This window comes from Lissotriton helveticus, chromosome 10 (genome assembly GCF_964261635.1).
Source record: "Lissotriton helveticus chromosome 10, aLisHel1.1, whole genome shotgun sequence".
Classification (NCBI taxonomy): domain Eukaryota; kingdom Metazoa; phylum Chordata; class Amphibia; order Caudata; family Salamandridae; genus Lissotriton; species Lissotriton helveticus.
In genome coordinates this window covers 976042261-976062715 of record NC_136071.1, presented here as the reverse complement: position 1 = coordinate 976062715, position 20455 = coordinate 976042261, and the positions used below count along the sequence as shown (strand labels likewise).

The 20455-nt window shown below is 49.3% G+C and overlaps 1 protein-coding gene across 2 annotated transcripts in view; it reads right to left on the bottom strand.

The window, feature by feature from the left end:
* Positions 1 to 20455, bottom strand: part of RBM48 (RNA binding motif protein 48) — a 98385-nt gene that overhangs the window by 61310 nt on the left and 16620 nt on the right. For both annotated transcript variants that reach the window (XM_078663651.1, XM_078663650.1), the window contains exons 2-4: positions 19522 to 19712; positions 4868 to 5013; positions 1027 to 1544 (exon numbers count right to left, since the gene is read on the bottom strand). In XM_078663651.1, coding sequence (XP_078519777.1) covers positions 1027 to 1544; positions 4868 to 5013; positions 19522 to 19712 — 855 coding nt within the window. The remainder of the gene's footprint in view (positions 1 to 1026; positions 1545 to 4867; positions 5014 to 19521; positions 19713 to 20455) is intronic.

Here is a 20455-nt window from a genome sequence, read left to right as displayed (position 1 = left end):
GAGGCGCTTTGTTTTTAGCTGCACCGTAGACTACACCCCCACGCTCACTGACCTTTGGTTTGCTAAACACTGTTTAATATTATTTCCCCACCCCAAAAATTATTTGCAGTGGGAATTTGGGGCGTTTATGGTTGTCAGTGATGAGGAGTACCAGGTTCTAGAAATTTGTGTCAGAAGGGGGTCCTTATGCCTAAAAAGGTTTGACAAGGGGGGTCTCAGCATCAAAAAGTTAGAAGACCTCTGTTCTAGACTCATTGCTCACCATGAACCGCCGGATCAACACCGTATCCTTAGCCAGCGTCAAAACCTTCAGCATACTCTGAAAACCGTTCAGAAAGATCTCATTCGAATCCAGAAAAACGCCATGCACGCCCTCATCAGTAGCAGACTGGATTACGCAACGTCCGCTACGCTGGAATCATCAAGAAACCACTTCGCAAACGCCAGACCGATCCTAGACATCCCCCATCACAACCACATCATCCAACACCTCCGCAATCTCCGTGGTTACTGGCTCCCCTTCGAAAGAAGAATAACCTTCAAGCTCCACACTCATGCATACAAGGCCCTACACGACATCGGACTAGCATACCTAAACAACAGCCTCTCCTTCCATGCAGCCAAGAGACCCCTCCAATCAGGTGACCTCTCTCTGGCGACCATTCCACGCATCTACAAGACCAGAACGGGAAGAAAGTCCTTCTCCTACCTCAGAGCCAAGGCCTGGAACGACCTCCTCCTCACCTCTGGCAAATCCCTACACTGCTCTAGTTCAAGAGGACCTCAAGACCTGGCTCTTCGGATGCCCCAGCACTCAACGGAGCTGCCCCCTTCTCCTCCCCCATGCCGCCTTGAGACCTTTGCGGGTGAGTAGATGCACTTTACCAACCCTGATTGATTGATTGATTGATTGAATGGAATGGATGTCAAAATAAATAAAATAGCAATAGAAAAGATTTTTTGTTAAAATCCTATGGTTAGTGACAATGCACAATCAAGATAACTATACTTCGTTTGATTACATACCTTTTTAAGTTTACTTCTAATTGTGTTTGCTGAAAAGTTTAAAGATTCATCTTCCATGTCAACCTTGGGAATTTCTGGTAGCTTTGGTCCGATAATCATTTCTCCTTCTGTGTCTGTTCCAAATAAAGAATACGTACTGCCTTCGTCTCTTTTTCTCTTACGCTCTTGCAATTGGGTTGTTCTTGGCAGAAACCTATTAATTGCATTATTTGAAGGATTGACTATTTGTTGCACGTCTTGCATGAAATGAGTCTGGTCACAACTTGTATTATTGTTGTCATTGGTGCACGGAGGTAAGCGTAGAGCAGTCTGTAAATGATCATGAGAAAAAGCAACTGTGGTATCTGTGGCCAGAACCTGAGAAAGTGATGGATCAAAAGGATAACTGGTTTGCTGATACAGGCTTGCACAAGGTTCTGCCTCGGTTGTGCTGGAAACGGATGGTCCTCTTTGATACTGGGGCCCAAATTCCCTTGACACCACACATTTAGGATCATGTTTCTTTTCCACAAAGCAATCTTTAAAAATAACAAGTTTAAAACAAAATGATTATCCATTTAGTTTATTTTGCAGTGATTAATTAATATGGCTTATAGCTCAAAAAATGTACTACTGAAATCTAATATTGAATGCTTAACTTTTTATGTTCAAATTGTAACAGAAAAGATTACCAGGCCTCAGTCAAAAACACAAAACATCCTCTTCACCTAACAAGAGTAATTATAGTAATTCTGAATTCCGTTGTTAATCTTAAGCAAGTCTTGCATGTTTTATTCATTTCTTAACAAAGAACCTGTTACATTAAATTGTCTGTTGAAGTAACACATATTAGAATGAAGAGGAAAATTGTATATTGACAATTATTTGGGTACTTGTCTCAAACTAGTCTTCCAGCATTAACTTTAAAAAGTTTGCATTCTGTAGTTGTTTTTTTTTTAGGCTGTCCTAACAAATGAGATTACAACGTACACAGGCTGGGACATCACCAACAAATATAAATCAGGGGTACCAGCCTTTATAACGCTGCCTTTACCACACAGGTACGTTTCTGTGCCTTTGCCATACTTGGTAAGTATTGGTAAGGTAAATATAAATAAATTACATATATGGTTTAGGGTGGGTAGTGCTAAAGAGCGGTAAGGGTAATTTTAGGGTAGGGTAAAGGGGGGTTTCCCCCACAAGAAGAACAAATATATACATATGTGTGTGTGTGTTTATTTCCAAAGTTTGCGGTCTGCTGACGTGCTCCTAACTGCTGGTGGTGCAAGTAAATAGCGCTACCACAAGGGCTTTTAAAATATGAACAACACTTTTTCTCTATCATAAGAAAAGTCTGAAGTCAGGCATGCAAGAAATCACTGTTTATTTCAAACCGCGCTCGACACAGAACGCGTTTCGGCTGCTAAATCAGCCTCTGTCAACTAACTAGCGCTATGTTTCAAACAGATTATATACTCTTCATGTGATACCAATTAAGTCAACATAGACAAAATACTTCAAATATTTGTCAAATTACAGTTTGTAAAACCACATGTTACATGGTAATAACAAAAATGTAAACTTTGACATTGTTCAGCAGCCTGTGCAGTCCAAATGATGCTTGTATTACGCCACAGTTAACTCCACAGACATCCAATCGATTTAAACTGTTCATAACACTTACATCTGAAAATTCAGAATAACTGCTGTTAAAGGGTTCTATCTCTCTCACATTCGGGTGCTGATGCACTCATCAATCTAAATGTGAATGTTCTCAGTGCATGATACTGCCGATCGTTTTAAGTCAAGCACTGAATATATAAAAAATAGCACAGTTAAATGGGTCTGGCAACTATGGATTCACAAACCATGGTCTGCTGTCACCACTGCTCAATGTACTAAACCCATGACGGGGATGCTAAGCATGTCCAGGACCTCACTCATTTCAAGGAACAGGCCTAGGCCTCTGTGCACACACTAGATTAGTGTCAGGCTAGAGCCAACAATCAAAAAGCAGGATACCAGGCACATGCAGTCGTGCACTAAGGGCAGGGGAACACAACTGTACACCATGCAAGGTACACTGCCGCGCCAACAGTTCTCGTTGACAAAAGGAATCAGAGTGCTGAATGAAAGCGGATTCATTTAGGACAGTTGAGGAAGATGCTCTCTTCTTGTTTGAATAGTTTCTGCACTTAATTCATAGCGGTAGTGGGCAATATGGTCTGGAGTAGGATATGTTTGTATCTCTACTGTTACCTCCACCTAACATTTCAGAATTGTGGCCTTCATATTGGAGACGAATTAGTATTAAGTCACAAGCAGACAAAGTATGTCCTGACACAGACGGTCCTGTCTATAGGGATACTGTAAATGAACATAGTGCTGGTGGCCTGTGCCAGGGTGATCAGATGCCCAAATCCCAGTCCCTTTCATTTGCAGCTTTAAAATACGAACACGATCATACAAAGAGGACCTTCGAATGAACGAACACCTGGCAACCCCAATCTGTTCCAATTTTCAAATATACTACTTTTCTACACAAGCGTAACTCCCTGACTCATCTTAAGCATTTTAAAGTAGCTAAAAGGTTGAACATGGTGCTTTTACAAAAAAAAGAAAACCTGAAAAGAAAATGGCCTTCTTATATACTCTCTTCTGAACAGTGTAAAGTTTGAGGCTGCGGTGTAAAGTGTGAGGCAGCGGTGTCTTTGGAAAGCCCACACGCCCCCTTTAACACTAGGATGGCAAGAAGCAGTAATTCCATGCACCATTTGGAAAGAGAGACGCGTTCGAAAACACCCCGTGTCTTTGTTTTGAATGGGACGAGCTGAAAACTCTTTTTCACACTATTGTCGAAGAGGACAGTCACCCGCTGTAAAGCTGAACTCACATACTGTTGCACACATAATTCTGCAATGTTCCCCCACAAGATGCCCCCTGTGATCAACAGCAACCACTGACGACCTCCCCCATTAGATCTGCCCTCCAGCTGATTAACCCTTCTTACTCGATTTACCCAGCTCACATCACTCTGCAAGCTGCGTGGCGACCCCCACACACAATCTAATCCAAAGAAATGATGTTCAAAAACCCTACTTCCTGCACTCTAGAGTAGTATCATCCATCTCTACGGATATTGCCTGGTGCTTGCCTCGTCAACGACACCCCCTTACCTTGGAGCCTGCTCAGCTGTTTGTTCACTTTTCTTTTGTTCTTAAGAGTACCTCACCCCCATGCAATCTTCTTTATGTAGCCATGCATAATTACTCATATTGTACCAAATAACGTAACAAATATGCATAATATATACAAGAACCTGCTATTTTTTACCCAATGTTACACAGAAGTTAAAATCATTACCTATGTTTCTTATTCACTACGCATGCATCTAAACACTATTGGCAATCATAATGTATTTGATTATACGCAGAATGTAATCTAGAATGACCACCTAACTCTAGGTCATTACAGACACTGTCTCTAGTCATGAACTTTTCACGTGCAAATCATTGATTTCTGGTGTGTTAACACATTAGTTTAATGGAAGCAAAACAAGATTACAGCACAACGACTGCATTAGGCTATCACACAAAAGTCCAGCACCGGAAACATTGCCATAATAACCTGAAGGGAGGAAGTCGCCCTAGAGCAAATAATCAAACCATAATGTTCTATCAAAGTTGAAACCACACAGCTGGATGAAATCTTGTAAGACTGCGGGACCCTGAAGGGTCAAAAAGGTTACAGATGGTTAAAATTTGGTAACCCTAGTGCCACAACATATTGATAACTGAATCGTACTCAGTATATCTCTAAATTGATCAAAATACAACCTCGAGCAATAATTTCTGAACCCGACCTTTATTGGACGTTGCTCTGGCTATATATTTTCTTCTGTCTTGTAGTTTCTCTCGTGTTTCCTGAACAGTTTCAAATTCGGGAGCGTAACACACATGAAGCACACCTCCGAAAAAACTGCGCTCATCCAGTTTTCTTTTTGCCACCCTACAAAAAAAAAATTTATATATTAAATATTTTCTTTCTCCTTTCCCTTTGGATATGCAATTATGCTGTACCTCTCAGACAAACCGGTTTATATTTATTATTTTAATTTGTTCAGGAAAATATATACTACAAAAATGTTAAATAATATCAACATTTATTTACATATACATTCCCAGAATATTATCTGCACAAAACAAAAATATATGCAACTGTTTATAGGCACATCTTCACTGGATTCACCCATGAGGGAAACCAGTGAGGCGTTTCTGGGTGATGGGTGTTTTGTAGATTACCGGGATTTATAGGTTAAATGTAATATTCACTAGTAAACTATGACAGTATTTTAGCAAGATTAGGTAATAATAATAATAATAATAATAATAATAATAACAAGCATTTGCAATGCATAAGGTCTCGCATTAGGAAAGTTTGAGCTATTGGTATTGTAAATGACACATTTTTTATATATGTGTTGGTTTTGAAAATAGCAAAAATAATAGCTTTGTCATTTACAATGCCAATAGTTATAACTTGTGACACCTATAGCATTTGTAATGCAATATGTGTTGTATTCACGTGACTTAGATGTATTGATATTACAAATAACAATGGCTTTGAATTTTTTTAATAATTAATACTTAATTAAAAGTTATTGTAATTTATAATGGCAATAGCTTAAACTTTTGTAAATAACTTTTGTGAAGAATATGTTCAGTGTATTTTATTGTGACGAAAATCCAAGAACAGAAGTGAAATACTAACCTCTTTTTGTTACATTTGTAATAAAGCTTGAAACATTGAGAGAACATATTTGAACCAGTTGTTATTGAATGGTAGCACAGATTGAGGCTGTGATGGCGACGAGTGATGTTGTGGTGGCAACTAGTGATGCTGTGGCATTCAATGATCCTGTGGTGGTGCTGAGTGATGCTGTGGTGATGCGATAGAGTGAGTCGGATAGATAGAGTGAGGGCGATATATAGATAGAGTGAGGGCGATTGATAGGAGTGATGGCAATCAGTATATAGATAGAGTGAGGGCGATAGATAGGAGTGATGGCAATCAGTATCTAAATAGATAGATAGAGTGAGGGTGATAGATAGAGTGAGGGCGATAGATAGGAGTGATGGCAATCAGTATCTAGATAGATAGAGTGAGGGCGATAGATAGAGTGAGGGCGATAGATAGGAGTGATGGCAATCAGTATATAGATAGATAGAGTGAGGGCGATAGATAGGAGTGATGGCAATCAGTATCTAAATAGATAGATAGAGTGAGGGTGATAGATAGAGTGAGGGCGATAGATAGGAGTGATGGCAATCAGTATATAGATAGAGTGAGGGCGATAGATGGGAGTGAGGGCGATAGATGGGAGTGATGGCAATCAGTATATAGATAGATAGAGTGAGGGCGATAGATAGAGTGAGGGCGATAGATAGGAGTGATGGCAATCAGTATATAGATAGAGTGAGGGCGATAGATAGGAGTGATGGCAATCAGTATCTAGATAGAGTGAGGGCGATAGATAGGAGTGATGGCAATCAGTATCTAGATAGATAGAGTGAGGGCGATAGATACGAGTGATGGCAATCAGTATCTAGATAGATAGAGTGAGGGCGATAGATAGAGTGAGGGCGATAGATAGAGTGAGGGCGATAGATAGAGTGAGGGCGATAGATAGAGTGAGGGCGATAGATAGAGTGTGGGCGATAGATAGAGTGTGGGCGATAGATAGAGTGTGGGCGATAGATAGAGTGTGGGCGATAGATAGAGTGTGGGCGATAGATAGAGTGTGGGCGATAGATAGAGTGTGGGCGATAGATAGAGTGTGGGCGATAGATAGAGTGTGGGCGATAGATAGAGTGTGGGCGATAGATAGAGTGTGGGCGATAGATAGAGTGTGGGCGATAGATAGAGTGTGGGCGATAGATAGAGTGTGGGCGATAGATAGAGTGTGGGCGATAGATAGAGTGTGGGCGATAGATAGAGTGTGGGCGATAGATAGAGTGTGGGCGATAGATAGAGTGTGGGCGATAGATAGAGTGTGGGCGATAGATAGAGTGAGGGCGATAGATAGAGTGAGGGCGATTAGATAGAGTGAGGGCGATTAGATAGATAGATGGTTGTTTGTGTGTGTGGTGTGTGTTATGCTTTGTTTTGCTATGTTTTGTTATGCTATGCTATGTTTTGTTGTGTTTGGTATACTATGCTATGTTTTGCTAGGCTATGATATGTGTTGTTTTGTTGGGCTGTGCTCTGTGCTTGGTTGGGCTGTGCTCTGTGCTTGGTTGGGCTGTGCTCTGTGCTTGGTTGGGCCGTGCTCTGTGCTTGGTTGGGCTGTGCTCTGTGCTTGGTTGGGCTGTGCTCTGTGCTTGGTTGGGCTGTGCTCTGTGCTTGGTTGGGCTCTGGGCTCTGTGCTTGGTTGGGCTCTGGGCTCTGTGCTTGGTTGGGCTCTGGGCTCTGTGCTTGGTTGGGCTCTGTGCTTGGTTGGGCTCTGGGCTCTGGGCTCTGTGCTTGGTTGGGCTCTGGGCTCTGTGCTTGGTTGGGCTCTGGGCTCTGTGCTTGGTTGGGCTCTGGGCTCTGTGCTTGGTTGGGCTCTGGGCTCTGTGCTTGGTTGGGCTCTGGGCTCTGTGCTTGGTTGGGCTCTGGGCTCTGTGCTTGGTTGGGCTCTGGGCTCTGTGCTTGGTTGGGCTCTGGGCTCTGTGCTTGGTTGGGCTCGGGGCTCTGTGCTTGGTTGGGCTCGGGGCTCTGTGCTTGGTTGGGCTCGGGGCTCTGTGCTTGGTTGGGCTCGGGGCTCTGTGCTTGGTTGGGCTCGGGGCTCTGTGCTTGGTTGGGCTCGGGGCTCTGTGCTTGGTTGGGCTCGGGGCTCTGTGCTTGGTTGGGCTCGGGGCTCTGTGCTTGGTTGGGCTCGGGGCTCTGTGCTTGGTTGGGCTCGGGGCTCTGTGCTTGGTTGGGCTCGGGGCTCTGTGCTTGGTTGGGCTCTGGGTTCTGTGCTTGGTTGGGCTCTGGGCTCTGTGCTTGGTTGGGCTCTGGGCTCTGGGCTGTGCTGGGCTCTGGGCTGTGCTGGGCTCTGGGCTGTGCTGGGCTCTGGGCTGTGCTGGGCTCTGGGCTGTGCTGGGCTCTGTGCTGGGCTGGGCTCTGGGCTCTGTGCTGTGCTGGGCTCTGGGCTCTGTGCTGTGCTGGGCTCTGGGCTCTGTGCTGTGCTGGGCTCTGGGCTCTGTGCTGTGCTGGGCTCTGGGCTCTGTGCTGTGCTGGGCTCTGGGCTCTGTGCTGTGCTGGGCTCTGGGCTCTGTGCTGTGCTGGGCTCTGGGCTCTGTGCTGTGCTGGGCTCTGTGCTGTGCTGGGCTCTGGGCTCTGTGCTGGGCTCTGGGCTCTGTGCTGTGCTGGGCTCTGGGCTCTGTGCTGGGCTCTGGGCTCTGTGCTTGGCTGGGCTCTGGGCTCTGTGCTGTGCTGGGCTCTGGGCTCTGTGCTGTGCTGGGCTCTGGGCTCTGTGCTTGGTTGGGCTGTGCTCTGTGCTTGGTTGGGCTGTGCTCTGTGCTTGGTTGGGCTGTGCTCTGTGCTTGGTTGGGCTGTGCTCTGTGCTTGGTTGGGCTGTGCTCTGTGCTTGGTTGGGCTGTGCTCTGTGCTTGGTTGGGCTGTGCTCTGTGCTTGGTTGGGCTGTGCTTGGTTGGGCTCTGGGCTCTGTGCTTGGTTGGGCTCTGTGCTTGGTTGGGCTCTGGGCTCTGTGCTTGGTTGGGCTCTGGGCTCTGTGCTTGGTTGGGCTCTGGGCTCTGTGCTTGGTTGGGCTCTGGGCTCTGTGCTTGGTTGGGCTCTGGGCTCTGTGCTTGGTTGGGCTCTGGGCTCTGTGCTGGGCTCTGGGCTGTGCTGGGCTCTGGGCTGTGCTGGGCTCTGGGCTCTGTGCTGTGCTGGGCTCTGGGCTCTGTGCTGTGCTGGGCTCTGGGCTCTGTGCTGTGCTGGGCTCTGGGCTCTGTGCTGTGCTGGGCTCTGGGCTCTGTGCTGTGCTGGGCTCTGGGCTCTGTGCTGTGCTGGGCTCTGTGCTGTGCTGGGCTCTGGGCTGTGCTGGGCTCTGTGCTGTGCTGGGCTCTGTGCTGTGCTGGGCTCTGTGCTGTGCTGGGCTCTGGGCTCTGTGCTGTGCTGGGCTCTGGGCTGGGCTCTGGGCTCTGGGCTGGGCTCTGTGCTGTGCTCTGTGCTGTGCTCTGTGCTGTGCTCTGTGCTGTGCTCTGTGCTGTGCTCTGTGCTGTGCTCTGTGCTGTGCTCTGTGCTGTGCTCTGTGCTGTGCGCTGTGCTCTGTGCTGTGCTGTGCTCTGTGCTGTGCTCTGTGCTGTGCTCTGTGCTCTGTTCTGTGCTCTGTGCTGTGCGCTGCTCTGTGCTGTGCTCTGTGCTGTGTGCGCTGTGCTGTGTGCGCTGTGCTGTGTGCGCTGTGCTGTGTGCGCTGTGCTGTGCTGTGTGCGCTGTGCTGTGCTCTGCTCTGTGCTCTGTGCTGTGCTCTGTGCTTGGTTGGGCTGTGTGCTCTGTGCTGTGCTCTGTGCTGTGCTCTGTGCTGTGCACTGTGCTCTGCTGTGCGCTGTGCTGTGTGCTGTGCTTGGTTGGGCTGTGCTCTGTGCTGTGCTCTGTGCTGTGCTTGGTTGGGCTGTGCTCTGTGCTGTGCTCTGTGCTTGGTTGGGCTGTGCTCTGTGCTTGGTTGGGCTGTGCTCTGTGCTGTGCTCTGTGCTCGGTGCTTGGTTGGGCTGTGCTCTGTGCTGTGCTCTGTTCTGTGCTCTGTGCGCTGTGCTGTGCTCTGTGCTGTGCTCTGTGCTGTGCTCTGTGCTGTGCTCTGTGCTGTGCGCTGTGCTCTGTTGTGCTCTGTGCTTGGTTGGGCTGTGCTCTGTGCTGTGCTCTGTGCTTGTTTGGGATGTGCTCTGTGCTGTGCTCTGTGCTGTGCTGTGTGCTGTGTGCTGTGTGTTGTGCTGTGCTCTGTGCTTGGTTGGGCTGTGCTCTGTGCTGTGCTCTGTGCTGTGCTCTGTGCTGTGTGCTCTGTGCTGTGCTCTGTGTTTGGTTGGGCTGTGCTGTGCTCTGTGCTCTGCTGTGCTCTGTGCTGTGCTCTGTGCTCTGCTCTGTGCTTGGTTGGGCTGTGCTGTGTGCTGTGCTCTGTGCTCTGCTGTGCTCTGTGCTTGGTTGGGCTGTGCTGTGCTCTGCTCGGTGCTGTGCTCTGTGCTGTGCTCTGTGCTGTGCTCTGTGCTTGGTTGGGTTGGGCTCTGTGCTGTGCTCCGTGCTGTGCTCTGTGCTGTGCTCTGTGCTGTGCTCTGTGCTTGGTTGGGCTGTGCTCTGTGCTGTGCTCTGTGCTGTGCTCTGTGCTGTGCTCTGCGCTGTGCTCTGCGCTGTGCTCTGCGCTGTGCTCTGCGCTTGGTTGGGCTGTGCTCTGCGCTGTGCTCTGTGCTGTGCTCTGTGCTGTGCTCTGTGCTGTGTGCTGTGCTGTGTGCTGTGCTCTGTGCTTGGTTGGGCTGTGCTCTGTGCTGTGCTGTGCTCTGTGCTGTGCTCTGTGCTTGGTTGGGCTGTGCTGTGCTCTGCTCTGCTCTGTGCTTGGTTGGGCTGTGCTCTGTGCTGTGCTGTGCTGTGTGCTTGGTTGGGCTGTGCTCTGTGCTGTGCTCTGCTCTGCGCTGTGCTCTGTGCTTGGTTGGGCTGTGCTGTGCGCTGTGCTGTGCGCTGTGCTGTGCTCTGCTCTGTGCTTGGTTGGGCTGTGCTCTGCTCTGTGCTGTGCTCTGTGCTTGGTTGTGCTGTGCGCTGTGCTGTGTGCTGTGCTCTGTGCTGTGCTCTGCGCTGTGCTGTGCGCTGTGATGTGCTTTGCTCTGCGCTTGGTTGGGCTGTGCTCTGTGCTGTGCTGTGTGCTTGGTTGGGCTGTGCTCTGTGCTGTGCTGTGCTCTGTGCTGTTCTGTGCTCTGTGCGCTGTGCTGTGCTCTGTGCTTGGTTGGGCTGTGCTCTGTGCTTGGTTGGGCTGGGCTGTGCTCTGTGCTGGGCTGTGCTCTGTGCTGCTCTGTGCTGTGCTGCGCTGTGCTCTGTGCTGTGCTCTGCTCTGTGCTGTGCTCTGTGCTTGGTTGGGCTGTGCTCTGTGCTGTGCTCTGTGCTTGGTTGGGCTGTGCTCTGTGCTTGGTTGGGCTGCGCTGTGCTCTGCGCTGTGCTGTGCTCTGTGCTGTGCTCTGCTCTGTGCTGTGCTCTGTGCTGTGCTCTGCGCTGTGCTCTGTGCTCTGCGCTGTGCTCTGTGCTCTGCGCTGTGCTCTGTGCTCTGCGCTGTGCTGTGCTCTGTGCTGTGCTCTGTGCTTGGTTGGGCTGTGCTCTGTGCTTGGTTGGGCTGTGCTCTGTGCTTGGTTGGGCTGTGCTCTGTGCTGTGCTGTGCTCTGTGCTCTGCTGTGTGCTTGGTTGGGCTGTGCTCTGTGCTTGGTTGGGCTGTGCCCTGTGCTGTGTTCTGTGCTCTGTGCTGTGCTCTGTGCTGTGCTCTGTTCTGTGCTCTGGGCTGTGCTCTGCTCTGGGCTGTGCTCTGCTCTGTGCTTGGTTGGGCTGTGCTCTGTGCTGTGCTCTGTGCTTGGTTGGGCTGTGCTCTGTGCTGTGCTGTGCTCTGTGCTGTGCTCTGTGCTCTGCTCTGCTCTGTGCTTGGTTGGGCTGTGCGCTGTGCTGTGCTGTGCTCTGTGCTTGGTTGGGCTGTGCTCTGTGCTGTGCTCTGTGCTGTGCTCTGTGCCTGGTTGGGCTGTGCTGTGCTCTGTGCTGTGCTCTGCTCTGCTCTGTGCTGTGCTCTGTGCTTGGTTGGGCTGTGCTTGGTTGGGCTGTGCTCTGGGCTGTGCTCTGGGCTGTGCTCTGGGCTGTGCTCTGGGCTGTGCTCTGGGCTCTGTTCTGTGCTCTGTGCTGTGCTCTGTGCTGTGCTCTGTGCTGTGCTCTGTGCTGTGCTCTGCTGTGCTCTGTGCTGTGATGTGCTGTGCTCTGTGCTGTGCTCTGTGCTGTGCTCTGTGCTGTGCTCTGTGCTGTGCTCTGTGCTGTGCTCTGTGCTGTGCTCTGTGCTTGGTTGGGCTGTGCTCTGTGCTGTGCTCTTTGCTTGGTTGGGCTGTGCTCTGTGCTGCGCTCTGTGCTTGGTTGTGCTGTGCGCTGTGCTCTGCGCTGTGCTCTGCGCTGTGCTCTGCTCTGTGCTCTGCTCTGTGCTCTGCTCTGTGCTCTGCTCTGTGCTGTGCTCTGTGCTGTGCTCTGTGCTGTGCTCTGTGCTGTGCGCTGTGCTCTGCGCTGTGCTCTGCTCTGTGCTCTGCTCTGTGCTCTGCTCTGTGCTCTGCTCTGTGCTTGGTTGGGCTGTGCTCTGTGCTTGGTTGGGCTGTGCTCTGCTCTGTGCGCTGTGCTCTGTGCTGTGCTGTGTGCTCTGTGCGCTGTGCTCTGTGCTCTGTGCTTGGTTGGGCTGTGCTCTGTGCTTGGTTGGGCTGTGCTCTGTGCTGTGCTCTGTGCTGTGCTGTGCTCTGTGCTGTGCTCTGTGCTGTGCTCTGTGCTGTGCTCTGTGCTGTGCTCTGGGCTGTGCTTGGTTGGGCTGTGCTCTGTGCTGTGCTGTGCTTGGTTGGGCTGTGTTCTGCGCTGTGCTCTGCTCTGTGCTGTGCTCTGTGCTTGGTTGGGCTGTGCTGTGCTCTGTGCTGTGATCTGCGCTGTGCTGTGCTCTGTGCTGTGCTCTGCTCTGTGCTGTGCTCTGCTCTGTGCTTGGTTGGGCTGTGCTCTGTGCTCTGTGCTTGGTTGGGCTGTGCTGTGCTCTGTGCTTGGTTGGGCTGTGCTCTGTGCTTGGTTGGGCTGTGCTCTGTGCTTGGTTGGGCTGTGCTCTGTGCTGTGCTGTGCTTGGTTGGGCTGTGCTCTGTGCTGTGCTCTGTGCTTGGGCTGTGCTCTGTGCTGTGCTCTGTGCTGTGCTCTGTGCTTGGTTGGGCTGTGCGCTGTGCTCTGTGCTTGGTTGGGCTGTGCTGTGCTCTGTGCTTGGTTGGGCTGTGCTCTGTGCTTGGTTGGGCTGTGCTCTGTGCTTGGTTGGGCTGTGCTCTGTGCTGTGCTGTGCTTGGTTGGGCTGTGCTCTGTGCTGTGCTCTGTGCTTGGGCTGTGCTCTGTGCTGTGCTCTGTGCTTGGTTGGGCTGTGCGCTGTGCTGTGCTGTGCTCTGTGCTGTGCTCTGCTCAGTGCTTGGTTGGGCTGTGCTCCGTGCTCTGTGCTGTGCTCCGTGCTGTGCTCTGTGCTTGGTTGGGCTGTGCTGTGCTCTGCTCTGTGCTGTGCTCTGTGCTGAGCTCTGTGCTGTGCTCTGTGCTTGGTTGGGCTGTGCTGTGCCCTGCGCTGTGCTGTGCTCTGTGCTGTGCTCTGTGATGTGCTCTGTGATGTGCTGTGCTCTGTGCTTGGTTGGGCTGTGCTCTGCTGTGCTCTGCTCTGTGCTGTGCTCTGTGCTTGGTTGGGCTGTGCTGTGCTGTGCTGTGCTCTGTGCTTGGTTGGGCTGTGCTCTGTGCTGTGTGCTTGGTTGGGCTGTGCTCTGTGCTGTGCTGTGCTCTGTGCGCTGTGCTGTGTGCTCTGTGCGCTGTGCTGTGCGCTTGGTTGGGCTGTGCTCTGTGCTTGGTTGGGCTGTGCTCTGTGCTGCTCTGTTCTGTGCTCTGTGCTGTGCTCTGCGCTTAGTTGGGCTGTGCTCTGTGCTGTGTGCTGTGCTCTGCTCTGTGCTGTGCTCTGTGCTTGGTTGGGCTGTGCTCTGTGCTTGGTTGGGCTGTGCTCTGTGCTTGGTTGGGCTGTGCTCTGTGCTGTGCTCTGCTCTGTGCTTGGTTGGGCTGTGCTGTGCGATGTGCTCTGCGCTGTGCTGTGCTCTGTGCTGTGTTCTGTGCTGTGCTCTGTGCTCTGTGCTGTGCTCTGTCCTTGGTTGGGCTGTGCTCTGTGCTGTGCTCTGTGCTTGGTTGGGCTGTGCTGTGCTCTGTGCTGTGCTCTGCTCTGTGCTTGGTTGGGCTGTGCTCTGTGCTTGGTTGGGCTGTGCTCTGTGCTGTGCTCTGCTGTGTGCTTGGTTGAGCTGTGCTCTGTGCTGTGCTCTGTGCTGTGCTCTGTGCTTGGGCTGTGCTTGGGCTGTGCTTGGGCTGTGCTCTGTGCTGTGCTCTGTGCTGTGCTCTGTGCTGTGCTCTGTGCTGTGCTCTGTGCTGTGCTCTGGGCTGTGCTTGGTTGGGCTGTGCTCTGTGCTGTGCTCTGCTCTGTGCTTGGTTGGGCTGTGCTCTGCTCTGTGCTTGGTTGGGCTGTGCTCTGTGCTGTGCTCTGCTCTGTGCTTGGTTGGGCTGTGCTCTGTGCTGTGCTCTGCTCTGTGCTTGGTTGGGCTGTGCTCTGTGCTGTGCTGTGCTCTGTGCTTGGTTGGGCTGTGCTCTGTGCTGTGCTGTGCTCTGTGCTTGGTTGGGCTGTGCTCTGTGCTGTGCTCTGCTCTGCTCTGTGCTTGGTTGGGCTGTGCTCTGTGCTGTGCTCTGTGCTTGGTTGGGCTGTGCTCTGCGCGGGGGTGTGAGGGGTCAGGGGGTGTGAGGGTTAGTGAGGGTGAGTGTCTCCAATGAATGTCACTGCTTGCCTTCTTTGAAAATGTTCAGTGCTGCAAATAGAGCATGCCGCCCTAATTATCACAGCATGAGGCCCCAAAGTGATAATTATCACAGCATGCAGAGAGCCGTCCCCCACTGCTGGAGCACTCAACTGCACATTAATTATAGTTGAGTGCTCCAGCAGCCTGGGGCGCCTGTTGACATGCTGTGATAAGTGGGTCTCATGCTGTGATAATTGTTGCGGCGCCTGAGGAAGTGGAGACTCCTGCTGGGATAATTGGTCTTGTGGTGCCTCAGGATGTAGAGTTTCATGCTGGGATAATTGGTCTGGCGGGCTTGCAGTGCCTGACGTCCAACAAACGTGCACAAGCTGCTCAACCTTGAAGCGCGTTCACAGACCTGGGTCGGCTCGTGCCCAGGTCTGTATCGGGCTCGTTCACAGCTGTTACTCCCTTGACAGGGATGAAGGCGGCTATAAGTCTCGTTGGCGGCAGCGCTTCGCGCTGCAACGCCAGCGAGACCTAATAATCCACATTTGTAAAGCGCACAATCACCCGTAAGGGTCTCTAGGCGCTGGGAAGATTAAGCGAGCTATTGCCCAGAGTCACATGGTGCTGGGCTAACCTGCCGCCGGAGCCGGGGATCGAACCCTGATCCCCAGATTCCAGCGTCAGTCGCCCTGGCCGCGGCGCCACACCTCTCCCACACATCTCTAATGAGATATGAGAGCAGTTACTGATGTGGTAAGATACCTTAAGTGAACAAACCTTCACATAAAATGACTTAAAGATGAGAAACCCAGAATTTTGAACACGTGTACTAGCTTTAAATATAAATTCTATACGAGTAAGTAGGCATTTGCGCCGAGCCATATGGATTGAGAAGAGAAGACTCATTCCAACATTAATTCACTAACCACAAATGAGCATCTATAAAAGAAATGGTGAACAACAATACATGGCAAGAGTGACCAAGCTATAAAAACTGCAGAAGCTTCCCTTGGACCTAAAAAGGATAGAGTATGTAATAATTAAGAACAACAAAGGTCCTTTATGTGTCATTTGTAAAATTGTTCAGATTCTGTACAATAATCCTGTATATACAAAGTATATACAAAAGGATGTACAACAAGTCACACTGATGCTCTGTGAAATAAGTGACCACACTGAGAAAGTGGGTGCACCAATAAAATATAATAACATGATCATGAATAAGACAGTAGACAATAAAATGGGCTGTTGTAGGGCTAATCAATACCTAATCATAGTATTAAATGAATCATTTGTTGTGGATTAGCAGCAACTTCTTAATAAACTGTCTTTATGCCCAATACTGTGAACGAGGTGTCGACCCTCAGAAAAATTTTAGTCTCATCATCAGGTCAAAAATCATTTTGCAGAGCTTATAAGTAGATACCAATTGACTTGACAGGTGGTGTCCAGGTGAGGAAACCTTCCCGGTCCTGAATTCAGGGCAGCACGTAAAGAGTTAACACTAGATGGATTCAGGATTGAATGACATAAATTTAACCAAGTTGGAGAAAGAAACCAGGAACATGCCAATTCTCACTGGGGCAATGCCCGATGATTAGACCAGCTTCTAGAGTTATTGCTTATACAACAAGTCGGGCTCCTAGGCTGTTGCAGTGGACTGGATCCTGCTGAATTCTTACACAGACGCGCTGTCAGCTGGATTCAGTCATTCACAGAGCAATTGGGGATTATTATAGATCTTTTTGTATATACTTTGAATATAAAAGATTGTTGCACCAAATCTAGAACTCCTAACATGTTTACATTCATTTACTGGTTTGATTGGATTCTTTGCCAATCCCCGACACCTAGAAGAACGTTTGTTGTTCTTAATTATTAAGTGTGACCAAGCAGGCACCATGATCCTAATATCTGACAAAACTGGTAAAGCTGATCTCTATACTTTGCAAATTGGCTTTAGATCAACTAAACTGAGTTGATGCTTGAGTTACAACGTCCCCTCCTCTGCAAAGAATGGGACTAGCAATGAAAATCAGTTGATGTTTTGAGGTGCAGTGTTTGGACAGATAAAAAAAAGCAAGCATTGGAAATGCAATAGGTCTCGGATTTTTTTGAGTTAGAGCTAATGGCATTGTAAATGGCAATGTCTTTTAGCCATGTGTTATGGAGTGTATGCATGTGGTGTGTAGTGGAATTATGTGGTTTGGATTGGAATTGTTCACCCTGCACACTGACACACTGTTCACCCTGCACACTGACACACTGTTCACCCTGCACACTGACACACTGTTCACCCTGCACACACACACACACACACACACACACACACACACACACTCGCACACTGCTCACCCTACACACTCGCACACTGCTCACCCTACACACTCACACACTGCTCACCCTACACACTCACACACTGCTCACCCTACACACTCACACACTGCTCACCCTACACACTCACACACTGCTCACCCTACACACTCACACACTGCTCATCCTACACACTCACACACTGCTCATCCTACACACTCACACACTGCTCACCCTACACACTCACACACTGCTCACCTTGCACACTTACACAATGTTCACCCTGCACGCTCACACACTGTTAACCCTGCATACTCACACACTGCTCACCATGCACGCTCACACACTGCTCACCCTGCACGCTCACACACTGCTCACACTACACACTCACTCACTGCTCACCCTACGTAATGCAAAAAGACCTAGCACTGCCCTTTGGCCTGTGTTGTAATCGTACAGTAGGTTGTGAGTAGTTGCGCTTGATTGGTTGAGGTGTCCCCTCCTTGCTGCTCCCCTCACAGAGGGCTGGCTGCCTCAATTAAGCTCCCAAGACACGTGTTCAGCTGTTCTCTATTTTAGCTCCTGTGTGTCAGTGCACCGTGTAAGCGCACAAGCATACCCTGCTCTCCCTGGAACAGTCACTCTGCGCTCTGCCCTCAACACTCTGCCCTCAACAGCACTCTGCCCTCAACAGCACACAGCACTCTGCCCTCAACAGCACACTGCCCTCAACAGCACACAGCACTCTGCCCTCAACAGCACACAGCACTCTGCCCTCAACAGCACACAGCACTCTGGCCTCAACAGCACTCTGCCCTCAACAGCACACAGCACTCAACAGCACACAGCACTCAACAGCACACAGCACTCAACAGCACACAGCACTCAACAGCACACAGCACTCAACAGCACACAGCACTCAGCACACAGCAGCACACAGCAGCACACAGCAGCACACAGCAGCACACAGCACTCTGCACTCAACAGCACTGCCTATTTCACAAAAACCTTCATGGAGCTAGCGTTGCATGTAGTAGTGAAGCAAGGATGCCATGGGCCCTGGTGAAACAAGGAAAAAGGCACTTTTGACTGCCGCTGAGACACTAAAATACAGCATTGTCCAGGTTTATGCCTCCCCCTTAGGCCCAAACGATGGGGTCCTGGTGCCACTGCACCTGCTGCACCAACGCTATGCCCCTGGTGATATGCAAACGCGAGGCTCCTATGGCGCGCCCGTTCGTTGTATTTCCCATGCAGAAGGGTGTTGTGACCCTCTGGGGTGGGGATGTCAATGGAAAGAACTGCCTTGCACACTCCAGGCTGCTGGAGACAGGAGGTGAACAATGAATAACAACGTCACGTATGAGGATAATGGCTTCACGTGGCGAGTAAGACTCGCAACAAAAGCATCCCAGCAAAGAGGGGCACTGGGGGCGCCACGTACAGCATAGGAAGGTGCCCCCACCCCACCCCGACAAAGAATAGAACGCTCCGCGGCATCCATGTACTACTTCTGGGGACAGGACAAAGGTCAAAGGGGCCTCGAGCTCTGATGTCAACAATGCAGAACTTACCCTAATGTATCTGAATCTAAACAAAGGGTAAGTGACACTTGGACATCTAAGGAGGAACAAAGCACAGCTTCCACAGGCGTGCACACAGAATGCTGCTATAAAGGGCCCCACTAGTGCGGCTTTCGGTGGCAGGAGAGAGGCGATTCCATTGGCTTCTCGACAGAAGAATGTGGGCGGGGGCGCTTCTTATTATCGAGTGCAATCAGGGGGCAGAAGGCAAGCTTCGTAGAGCAGACAGCAAAGAATGGTGCACGCGCGCCCAGCAACATCCAGTCCAGACATTAAATGCACATGCTCTAGGAAGCCCAAATAGAGTTCAGAAGCTTCTTAGAGCACACAGCAAAGAATGGTGCACGCGCGCCCAGCATCTGTCTTCAATTACCGCAGGCCCTGACAGCTGGTAATTGAAGAAATATGGCCTTTTGGTGCGTGTGACCGCACGCAATATGCAATAGGCAGAGCTACTCTACCACCTATGGCCTATTGCGTGCTCTCTTCTAAAAACACACGCATGCGAGGGCCAATTGCCATGCAGCTGGCAAAAAAAAATAGCAAACTGCACGAGCATTCTGGAATTCGGTAGGTACGATTTCCAAACCCCTCAGAAAAGGACTCTTGGGCTCCGCCCACACTGCTACGCAGTGTGACGTAGGCCCGAGCCCTAAAAAGGTAGTATAAATCTAGCAAAATCATTGACAAAGTTATAGATAGTTGTCTGATGTCTATTTGTACTGCATCATACGTTTTACACTGCAGCAAATGAAAACCCTCCTTTGCTTTATATCATCAGATAGTTGCTACCCTGAAGCAACAATTGTCTGCATGACATGAGAGGTAACTAACATGAAATAAACAGAAACAAGGAAGGGCACAGTGCAAATCTCCTGAAGTGGTAGAAACAAAGTAAATGAACATAACTGCAGAATTCAGTTGTTTTACAGATTTTTATAGGTGTTATCAAAAACTTTGCCCTTTGCAAAAATTATTTATTTACTGCTCTATTCATTTGGCGAAATAGGCGAAAAGCAAACATAGTTTGAAAGATTGGATTATAATCTTCGGTTTTGAGCACTTGCAGGGGTTGTGGGAAATAATGTTCAAAATGATGGTACCTGGCACTGTGCAATCTATGAAACTTGATTAGGTAAACTTCAGTAAATTCTTCTGCAGGATACTCATCCAGGGCATGGTACTCCTCTATGGTACCAAATAATGCAAAATGTTCTATCAACTCATTCATGACACCAATTGCGGGTACGCCTTGCACCATCAAATAACGGGACTCCAAGTTAATTGTATATACCTGCAAACGTAGAAATAACGTATTTACATTTCATGACTTTTTCAATTCGCATTTAAATATGCACCACAGAAGATGAAACGTAAGAACAATAAAAAAATTAAAACATGCATTGCTGCTTCGCATTCATCTATTTTATTAACTTAATTCAATGTAACTTTATTTGGAAACTGTGTGCCATAAACTAAGAAACTTTGCGGACAGTTAATAAAGTCAATAAAATCCAAATGTTTATGAAATTACACAATATTTTATGGAGCCTTGTTCCTTCAAGAGGAATGTGATGAGTTACAGATCCTTGCCCAATATACCCACTGTAACAAACATCCCCTTTGATGCCGTCCTTACAAATATTTCATTTAGATTTGTTACATAAAACAGTTGCTTTGAGGCTCCGATTACAATGATAACTCACGAAGGACTCTTGCAAGCACTCCTGAGCCCACTGTAATTTTTCTTCCAGAAGAGACCTAAGTGCCAGGGTGGCTTCCTTGACTTCAAAGGACAGTCACTGGTTCCTTGCTCTAAAAACAGTAGCCAAATAACATGCATTGCCATGTTCAACAATCCTCTTAAATAAGAGCAATATGGCCCCCAGAAGGAATATCTAGTGCTAAATGAGGAGTTACTGGGGAGCAAGCCCAAGCTAGCGGCAAAGGCAGACCCAATAAATATGGCTCCTGGGTTCCAGTCCTGATGCTCCTTTGCACTTTAGGAGCTCAGATGATTCCCTGGCTTCGATCACA